The sequence below is a fragment of the Neodiprion virginianus genome, chromosome 1 (genome assembly GCF_021901495.1).
Source record: "Neodiprion virginianus isolate iyNeoVirg1 chromosome 1, iyNeoVirg1.1, whole genome shotgun sequence".
Lineage (NCBI taxonomy): Eukaryota > Metazoa > Arthropoda > Insecta > Hymenoptera > Diprionidae > Neodiprion > Neodiprion virginianus.
This window is the reverse complement of record NC_060877.1, coordinates 1,616,973-1,627,450: the sequence shown is the minus strand read 5'-3', so window position 1 is coordinate 1,627,450 and position 10,478 is coordinate 1,616,973. Positions and strand designations below refer to the sequence as shown.

Below are 10,478 nucleotides of genomic sequence, written 5' to 3'. Positions count from 1 at the left end.
TTTCTGTCTTCTGACGTCGATTCATATTATAATATAACCAAGTGATGTTCAACGTCCGACCTTCAGAATAGCGGTACAGCAGCAAGGGGGGACCGGTTATAATAATCGCAATGTAATCTACTACAACCGTATTGGTACAATACGCGCGAATATTTATGAAAGCACTTCGGTGTAGCTTTCGGACATCTTGGATATCGCGGTTACGAGCTGGTGTACCATCAAGCTAATCGCCCTCGTCGTCATGCAACGTGATTACGTAACGAAAGTACATCCGCATTTCTGGAGAGAGTATACCGACGCGGGCATTTTATATAAACTCATTCGAAAATCGGATGACGTTTCGAAATCGGCGTGGTGCATTCGAGATTGGAAAACTACCGCGGGACAACATGGCGGCGGTGAGAGGTGTCTATAGGTACCGAATGACCGATCGAAACGAAACGATCGTTTGTAATGGTTTGATGATAGTTATACGACCACCTCCATGGCAGCAGCGCCTTTCTTAACAGGATGCGACAAGGTCGTACCACACGCGTGTTGACCTTCAGGCATCATTAAATTGAAAATAAGCATGAGGTCAGATGTACTAATTTGACTAAAATACGCATACAACCAATAAATGTCGGCTTCGCTGGGCAAACCGGCAAAAATCGATATGGTTTCTAGCTGGCGGTGGTTAAAAATCAACGATATTCTCATAGGCTGAAAAAAAAAGATGTCAATAACTTTTGATAATTTTCACGTGTAACCGCCGCACGCGTCTGCGTAAGCAGGCATGGCGATGAATAAAGCTAACGAAAACAATAATCATAATTTAACGCTTCAGACCCCGAAATTTAATACGTATTTTATTTAGCGATAGACTGTATTATACAAGCCTTTATCTGTATATATATATATACAATGTATACCTATACCTATACACGAACGTGCGGCTAACATATATACACCAATTACGTTCTAAGTTTTCTAACAGAATAACAAATTGCGCGAGATAATTATTTGCGCAATTCTAAGACTCGGAGGAACGTCATGTAAAAATTTACAACGCAAAACCTATCGCAAGTCTGAGAAAGATTGCAGCTATCTTTTACACGCTGCACTGAGTTTAGTGTTTCGGTACTCTGCTAAATATTATATCTCAACAACTATGGCCACAACGTAACCCAACGAACGAAACAGTTGTTACATGGCAAGTATGATCAACTGCACACGATTGTTACTGGCAATTAATGCCTTTTTCACTTATTCGATCAACAACAAAGATATTTGAATGGATGTTTTGCAAATTAGTCATATTTACACTGTACTTCTATACATACAGTTGCGCAAATACGATGTATAATAATATCGCAATTATGATATAGCAAATACCCGATATTTCTGCGATGTACTCGTAATTATTTTCGTTGGAATTGAGAACGTAATGTGAATTACAGACATGTTTTTTCTAAACGACGAATCGACAGCTGCAATGATAGGTAACTTCTAGCTTTAACGTCTCGTCAACGCCAAAATTTTTCTTCCGCTGAATATTAGATCCGACAAAAACGTCGCAAATTCTAGACTTGAATCTGAGATCCTGATTTAAATACCTTGCACGGTATTCGTGTTCAGACTACGCGCGCTGAGTTGGTAAGTGGTACAGCTAGCTACTCAGGACGGTTGATAATAAAATTACACGCCCCGCATTGAAAAGGACCCACGTGACATCCGTCGGAAGAAAACGGTCAAGGTACCAATTTTTACGCAATTCAATATGCTTGTAGTTTTATCGAAGTGGAGATGTCCCTGCGAAGTACTTGGAAAAATTACAGTGAAAAATGACGGAGTCAAAACAGGTGTTAAAGGAGTTCAAAATCACGTTCGGGCAACTATGGATTCAAAAATTATAAATCCACCATGTGGATTAATTATTTTGCGAATTATGAGGCGAATCGTTGAACTGGTCTTAGAAATTTGATTCTTTTCAAATCCGTCTGGTTGCTTTGCATACAGATGTAATTGTATGATCCTGAAAGTTAAAAAAAATACATTTACTACAAAAATACCGGTTCCAGAATTTCTAATGTGCAGCAAAACGCAGTTTTACTACCTGATACGAAAATCGGACATGTAACAAAAATAGCAAAATTTTCAAGAGATCATCACTCGTACAAATCAATGTGGTTTCATTTCAATAGCATAATTTTCGCACAGGCGCTGCGTGTACGTGCAGAATATCGAACCGAACTTATAATAATCTATTCAACAAGACCGGTTCAGTGTAGCGATGATTCATAGAGCGCTCAAACTACAAGCTTACGATCCCAGTCCCTCAAAATTTACATGATGTAAATTATTGTCCACTTGAGAGTAGAGAATTTATGAATTCATTGAAACTGAATTATTTTATTCCGAACGTTCGATTAATCCAGTGAGACGCGCAACCAGTTTCGAGATCTTAAAATAGTCGCATGGCCTCCGCTTTTGCGAATTTCTTCGACGCGGGTTTTCTCTTCGATAAATCCACGGGGATTTCGAAACGTGCAAGAATTCATCATTAGGTTATCTTTCTCGGAGCTATTTCGCCTGGAGCGACCTCTCTTGGCGCTCGTCGGTTTTTCTAAACGCGTTTCACGTTGCGCCTGGCGAACGGGTCGACGGCAATCCAACGTACACCCTAAAATATCACCTTCTCCTTTCACCCCTAGGCTTAAGTTTATGCTTCCACCTAGCGGCTGACTCGCGAGATGTTGTCGACAGGCGATCCTTGATCGGCTGCTAGTAGCTGGTAAGGTGTAAGCTAGTTCTGAGCCGAGGAAGATGTCATGGAGCCAAAGCTCAAAGAGGATGAAGGGATCGAGGCCAGAGGCACGTAATTATTTGAAATAAATCCCGACTACACGACATGCATGAAATACTAACGAAGAGTCAGTCAAAGCGAAACTACAAGCAGAAGAGTGTTATTCGGCGGCATTACTTGCTACGTGCAAAAAGGAAACTGGCTATTCTCGATTCAGTCACGGCAGAGCTGCGGCTTCTCATTGGTTCTTGCCAATCATCCTTGTCGTATGATTGGCCGGTAACCAAGCCAGCTCTGACTGCTCGAATAAGAGAATACATCTCATCTGTCAAATAGCGTCTCGAATCTTGAATAATTTCGGGGTTGAAAAACACATAACGTGCAAACCAATCGAGGCAAAATTTAGTGTCTGATTGTATGGAGATTAATGATGTTTGGATTACTTTGAGCGATAGAATGGGTGAGAAAACGTACAGGAAAGTTTGATGCCGATGCACAGGTTCAGGTTATGTCTCTCGCTTCCACGGTTCATTCAACCTGTGGTGGAAATTTGAACTGTTTTTCAATAAATATATTGTTTTTTTGCGGGGTCATTTTTAACTGTAATTTACTGTGACTGGATTTAATATTCAACTTATCGATTACTACATGTTTGATCGTTTGTCTCCCTTCAGAGAAAATCCAGGAGCGAAAGAAGATGAATGGGAAGATGGATGAGGTATATGATTTGTTAGAAATGTTGAGGGGTATCGAAGGATGCAAGGACATAAACGCCTTTCTTCTTTCGATGAGCAGTGCCATAGATATCTGCTTGGCAATGAAGCAGTCTGGTTGGTTTGCATTTCAAGTTCCATTTAAGATTAGATTCTTATATCTGTTGTTTAGCATTCATGCTTTCTTTTCAATTCTCTTTTCCTTGTCTGCTAAAAAATCTTTCGCCAAATTATTTAAATGCATTGAACAATTCAATTAATCGGATTGAAATTTGTTGAATCATCTGTTGAATAAATTTCTATGTTTCTTGCAACTATAGGATGCTTGCCGCTGTTGATCAAACTCATAAATGCACGCGGTCATGATACAGAAGCTAAAGAAATAACGTCCCAAGTATTTCACAACATAATACAAGCCACAGCTGACAGAAGTACAGAGCAGCCAGAAACTAGGATCTACAATCTTTTGGAACAATTGAAAGATTATTGTCAAATGCTTAGATCAATCCCTGAGACTGAGCATTCCCCACCTGGTAAGCAGCATCCTGCTAATATCATTCCTGGCAACTCAGGGCAGTAAAAAAAAAAAACTGCTGAAGATTAAAACTTGCAACCGTCTTTGTAGATTAATTGCTTTTAAGACTCTGTTATGGTTGTATTTTAAGAGACCTTAAACGTTACTCTATACTATATTATTCGATTTTCATTGCTTCAACAAATGGATATGCTTGGTTTTACAGAAGATGTAAACGACCAGCCAGTCGATTACAGTCAAAAATATTTGGAACCAAACCCTGTAGTCCAGAATAAAATCCCCTGCAATTCAAATAATCAACCCATCGATTACAGCATGAAATACTATGAAAACAATTCATTAAATCAAGATGATGTGTCCAACGATGGTAAAGTCCAAGGCACAGTTGATTATGGTAAACGATTTTCAGAGCCGACATGTACCCTACACCAGAACAGTCCACAAAATGATGAACAGGTTCAGCCGATACAATACTCGACAAGGTATTCAGAGAAAAACTCTATGCTACAGCCGAGTGATGTCGCTGATGAGACTGAAACTATAAGAATACCGAAAAAAGAAAATTCAGACTCAAGCTCAAAGCCGGATGTCTTTGGCGTTTATGCAGAAACGGATTTAGACCAACCGACTGACTACAGTTTGCGATATGCAGAGGATGATACAGATGAAGAGGAGAAACAGAATTCAGGATACTTTGCTGAAAATGAGCAAGCTTTTGTACCAGAAGATACGATAAAGACTTACTGCACAGAAGGCACCCCTTACGAAACACCTTTCAACTTCTCGACTGCGACATCGATGTCAGACTTGCGTGTTGATGATTCAAAGGACACGGATGTTTCCAAGAAAAACCCAATGAAAATCGTCGAAAACAATTCAAAGGATAACGAATCTACCTTCGAACCCAGTCCAGAAGAATCAAACGGTCAAATCGTCGCTAATAATGAATCCGAAAGTCGAAAAAACGTTTCTGAACGCAGCTCTGACCAAGTATCTCCAGAAAAGTCTGATAAATATTGTGAAGAAGTTGTGGATAAAGAAGGTTTGCCTTTAAAGACTGGTTTGACTAATTTTTTGCTCGACTGACCTCAAAAAATGTTTTATTATTAGTCCCGTGCATGCTTGTGCTTGATGTGAGCTTTAAATTACAGGAAAGATGGTTACATTTGGGGGAGAGGATCATTACGCCGAAGAAACGCCTCTCATGTTTTCTCGGACCAGTTCTCTTGGTTCTCTGGGTGGGTTTGAACAGCATTCTATCCACGACGATCGCAGCTCGGTTGTCAGCGATTTTAGGTACTCAAAAGTTATGCCATAGAATTAATTCTTTTCTATTCAGCCAAAGAACGTATATTATATACATATGAATTAATTTTAATCCAAGTAGCTGGCGCACGAGCGGAATTGTTTCTCCTAGTGAGTTACCTGATTCGCCGACACAAACGGTACCACCGAGCCCTCGTCACAACAAATCCCAACCTGAATTCACCAACAGGTCTCAAGACGAAACTTCTAAATTACCTGCGCATCGTTTGTGTGAGCATAAAGGTAAAATCTATTTTCAAATTATTTTTGTTAACAGAGCATACATGGCATCAGGCTTCTTAAAAGAAAACTCATTTCAGCGAATGGCAGATCGAACGCGACAAAGCGTAGCGTTTTTGAAGACGATATTGCAGCGTTTAAGGAGGAGTCTACTCCAATAGATTTCTCAGCTGCAACAAGTCTCAGTTCGCTGACAATTGACGACGAGCCTAAAATCGCTAATGATTCGAAGTTCAAAGAGAATAGGGAAAAATTGGGAGAAGCAATTCCAGAAGAAAGGGAAGAAACCTCACCTACACGGCTTGAACATCAAGACACAATAAAGATCGCAGAGATCGACGAAGTCAGTGAAGGAGAGGATGACGAAGGAATGCTGGATGCCTGCATAAACATCGGGATGCAAAGCATAATGTGAGTTTCATGATTTTCTTATATGTTTATTATTCTATTTATGAATTTTTCTGTTTTCTTATTGTGAATCAGTTTGCAAAATTGTATCGTTTTCATATCATGCACGTAGAAACCGTAAAGACGAGCAAAAACCGTCGGTAAATAGCGACGAGATAGCAGATATAGTTGAGACCGTGGACACAGATCAAGAAACAGATGGGGATGAAGATGACGATATGCTGGCTGCATGTATCAGCATAGGAATGCATTCCACATTCCGGTACACTTTTATTAATTAAACGGTAGATCTTGCCTTTTTGTCTTCCTTTTTTACTTTAAAATGAATCGTCGGTACTTTTTTCGCCAAAAAATGAAGTTCCATACCTTCTTTCAGAAAATATTGTAATTTCTCTATAATCTTCCAACTATCGCTCACTCTTCAGGAATCGCAAAGAAGACCAAAAAGGCTCCGAATCCTCGGACATTGCAAGTGTAGCTGAAGTGGTTGATGTGGGGGAAATCAGCGATGAACATGACGACGACGAAGGCATGCTGGCTGCCTGTATTAATATTGGAATACAAAGAGCGATGTAATTTTTTCACCAATCAATAAGGGCTAAATACAAAATCATTCAATTCATGTCCACTGCATGATAATCTTTCTTTCCAGTAATCGACAAGAGGACCCCAAAACAATACTAAAGCCTGAGATCGCAAACTCCGTGGAGCCTGAAGATTCTCTCAAAATCAGCGACGTAGATAGTGATGGTGAAGAAATGTTGGCCGCTTGCATAAACGTTGGGATACAAAGCATGTGAGTAAATATTTTTACTGAACAGAGTACCTCGAATTAATTTAACTGCATTTGAGGAACAATAACATTAATTCTCAGACACAAACAATCTCTAAGAAGAAGCAGTATGACGAAGCCTCCCATTCAACCGGTCAGCAATCTGACGAGGTATCAGACAAGTTCTGCACTGAATCATTTGGACGGTGGCTTAACAACGTTTCCTGGTAACCACAGACAGACGTTGAAGGGTCTTAAAGGTAGACCTGATGACACAGCGATTCCAGACAGCATTCATATATACTGCACAGAAGATACTCCTGCCAACATATCTCCGGCTGGTTCGCATTCTAATCTTTCGGTATTGTCTATGCTGAGCTCGCCCGGAATCGTGGAAAAGAGCTGCGAGCCCAGGATCATGGAGAGTAACGGTACGTAATGTTTTGAGAAAGGAAACTTTAAATTTGGTAACTAAGCTACTTCAAAACGTGTTTTATTCCATCAATGGATGTGAATCGAAGTAAATGGTCTTATTTTTCAACTTTTACATTCTTTCGATTTTGCTGTTCCATTTACATCATTCAACTAATACCAAAAAATGTTGAAATATTGATTACAGCTGGGCGCTCGGATATTTTGGCTATCGACAGTCTGACGCTTTCCGAAGAGGACGACGTTATCGTAGCTAAGCTAATAGAGTCGGGAATGCGTAAGGTATGGACTACGAACAACAAGGCAAATTCGTTTCCTCGATAGAAATTGAATAATGCCGTAGACGATGAACTTCTACTATTTTACTGCGATTGGTTTTAGGTGCAGCTCAACGGCAATCCAGCCTGTGGAATCACGCTCCCTGTTTCCAGTAAAAGTGACCAAGAAAGACCGTGCCGAACTCCATCAACTTCTCCAGCCGAGCCTGTTTTTATTAAACCTAAAAAAGGTGGTTTGCCCGATTGAGAAGAAATGGTAGATTGCATAGAATTTAGAACAATATTAACATCGAATATAAGATTCGCCAAATTCGAATGATACAGGGCCTCTCAGATCCCAGTCTCCGGAAGATGGGCGAAGATATGAAGCCACGACTTTCGCGACGCTTGACGTGGCAAGCCGAAACTGCAAGAGTCTGGATATTACGCCTGTTTCAACCGAATTGAAATGTTCTAAACACGGTGAGTTCACTAGAAAAATAGAAGAACAAAACCAAGCTCTTTGTCCACAATCAAATTCCACTATGAATAACAACTTTATTGTGTTCTGTGCGGTTAAGAAAAATTTTGCCTATTATTTTTATAATCTGTGATTAGTGTGGCGAATAATTCGAAAGTTTCTAAGTCATCTTCGGTTTTGCATCGATTAAAGATAATTCCCGCAATGTTTCCTTCACAGAATATATGTTACAATATGTTTATGTTTTCTTTGGTTTTATGAATCGTTTCTTGAAAGCCATAAGTTACAGTACGCCGTAGACCCGTGAATAATTTCAATCGGATTTCGCTTACGTTTCAGATTTCGATACGGAATAGAAAAAATGCTGCGACGCTATTTGGCGCTTGAGACGAGAATCTGGATGAAAACAACATATATTATATTCAACTGACGAAGATATTTGTCAACCAGTTTAATACAACATCTAGACAATACAAGTTTCCAGTATTTCCTGAATTCTTCCGCAATTCACTAACGTTTTGGAATGGCCGCCCAACTATCTCATTACTTGTTTCTATTAATATCATGTCGCATTTTATTTCGTAAAACACCTGTATTCTGTAACTATTCCTATTTCTTTCATTGGCGTACTTCATGTTGAACACGTATTTTTTGTGCAGTCAATAAGCGATTTGCTTTCACTTTATTTGTAGCTCCTGTATATAAAGAATTACATTGTGTGATTAAATTTCATAAATGATACCGATGGTTGTAATTGAATTTATAAACCTTGTAAGTCCTATCCGTACTTATAGAAAACTAGGTATGTAAGTGTTACGTGTCGGTAACAGTTGATATGGCAACCATCACAGCGTCATCCAACACTTGACGTAATAAACGTCAGATTGCGCGTGATTAAACGCACTGATTTTGACGGTCGATCTGAAGTGACGACCGCAGGCTCTTCAATTTTCTTGGTATTTTCTTGCGGTAACCCCTTTGCATTTTTGGCGAAAATTTTCGCGATTTTGAAAAGTGCAGGAATAAATTCATTCTGGCACTATTTCGACGTAATTTTGCGAGAGAAATCGATTGGGCGCAGTCCCAATACGCTGCGATCAACGCATCGAAAGTTAGAGCCAAAAAACGAGAACCTGAGTTTTCGACATTTTTCAGCAGGTGCTTTTTCCTTCGTAACTTCTCTCCTGTTGATCCCACGCTCTTTTTGCTGTGTTTTCTGAGTTCCTGGTGGTCCAATTGGTCAGGTAAGGGTCATTAGAATCGAATCTGAGACCAAAAATTTTTTGGTCGAAAAATGAAAAAAACGTAAGGCTAACCCCTTTGCATTTTTGGCGAAAATTTTCGCGATTTTGAAAAGTGCAGGAATAAATTCTTTCTGGCACTATTTCGACGTAATTTTGCGAGAGAAATCGATTGGGCGCAGTCCCAATACGCTGCGATCAACGCATCGAAAGTTAGAGCCAAAAAACGAGAACCTGAGTTTTCGACATTTTTCAGCAGGTGCTTTTTCCTTCGTAACTTCTCTCCTGTTGATCCCACGCTCTTTTTGCTGTGTTTTCTGAGTTCCTGGTGGTCCAATTGGTCAGGTAAGGGTCATTAGAATCGAATCTGAGACCAAAAATTTTTTGGTCGAAAAATGAAAAAAACGTAAGGCTAACCCCTTTGCATTTTTGGCGAAAATTTTCGCGATTTTGAAAAGTGCAGGAATAAATTCTTTCTGGCACTATTTCGACGTAATTTTGCGAGAGAAATCGATTGGGCGCAGTCCCAATACGCTGCGATCAACGCATCGAAAGTTAGAGCCAAAAAACGAGAACCTGAGTTTTCGACATTTTTCAGCAGGTGCTTTTTCCTTCGTAACTTCTCTCCTGTTGATCCCACGCTCTTTTTGCTGTGTTTTCTGAGTTCCTGGTGGTCCAATTGGTCAGGTAAGGGTCATTAGAATCGAATCTGAGACCAAAAATTTTTTGGTCGAAAAATGAAAAAAAAGTAAGGCTAACCCCTTTGCATTTTTGGCGAAAATTTTCGCGATTTTGAAAAGTGCAGGAATAAATTCTTTCTGGCACTATTTCGACGTAATTTTGCGAGAGAAATCGATTGGGCGCAGTCCCAATACGCTGCGATCAACGCATCGAAAGTTAGAGCCAAAAAACGAGAACCTGAGTTTTCGACATTTTTCAGCAGGTGCTTTTTCCTTCGTAACTTCTCTCCTGTTGATCCCACGCTCTTTTTGCTGTGTTTTCTGAGTTCCTGGTGGTCCAATTGGTCAGGTAAGGGTCATTAGAATCGAATCTGAGACCAAAAATTTTTTGGTCGAAAAATGAAAAAAACGTAAGGCTAACCCCTTTGCATTTTTGGCGAAAATTTTCGCGATTTTGAAAAGTGCAGGAATAAATTCTTTCTGGCACTATTTCGACGTAATTTTGCGAGAGAAATCGATTGGGCGCAGTCCCAATACGCTGCGATCAACGCATCGAAAGTTAGAGCCAAAAAACGAGAACCTGAGTTTTCGACATTTTTCAGCAGGTGCTTTTTCCTTCGTAACTTCTC

General features: G+C 39.8%; 1 protein-coding gene across 10 annotated transcripts; it reads left to right on the top strand.

Annotated features, from left to right (window-relative positions):
* Nucleotides 1–2,714: 2,714 nt before the first annotated feature.
* LOC124298599 (adenomatous polyposis coli protein-like) lies at nucleotides 2,715–8,667 on the top strand. 10 transcript variants are annotated; one of them, XM_046750880.1, is made up of 15 exons: nucleotides 2,715–2,853; nucleotides 3,460–3,615; nucleotides 3,819–4,031; nucleotides 4,443–5,075; nucleotides 5,185–5,329; nucleotides 5,418–5,581; nucleotides 5,659–5,989; nucleotides 6,099–6,248; nucleotides 6,412–6,558; nucleotides 6,639–6,782; nucleotides 6,861–7,189; nucleotides 7,378–7,472; nucleotides 7,572–7,698; nucleotides 7,769–7,930; nucleotides 8,268–8,667. In XM_046750880.1, exons 1-15 carry the CDS (start codon nucleotides 2,811–2,813, stop codon nucleotides 8,282–8,284), a joined length of 2,856 nt encoding a protein of 951 aa, XP_046606836.1. In that variant the 5' UTR covers nucleotides 2,715–2,810; the 3' UTR covers nucleotides 8,285–8,667. The 10 variants fall into 10 exon arrangements, with proteins under 10 accessions (XP_046606836.1, XP_046606773.1, XP_046606790.1 ...); XM_046750817.1 differs by having other exon boundaries at nucleotides 4,239–5,075; nucleotides 5,421–5,581; XM_046750834.1 differs by having other exon boundaries at nucleotides 4,239–5,075; nucleotides 6,882–7,189.
* Nucleotides 8,668–10,478: the final 1,811 nt, after the last annotated feature.

Bases quoted from the DNA above. Each gene is read 5' to 3' on its own strand.
- LOC124298599 (XM_046750802.1), top strand. From the start codon at position 2,811: ATGGAGCCAAAGCTCAAAGAGGATGAAGGGATCGAGGCCAGAG. The intron at 2,854-3,459 runs GCACGTAATTAT...GTCTCCCTTCAG, and splicing joins TGAAGGGATCGAGGCCAGAG to AGAAAATCCAGGAGCGAAAG. The intron at 7,190-7,377 runs GTACGTAATGTT...TATTGATTACAG, and splicing joins CAGGATCATGGAGAGTAACG to CTGGGCGCTCGGATATTTTG.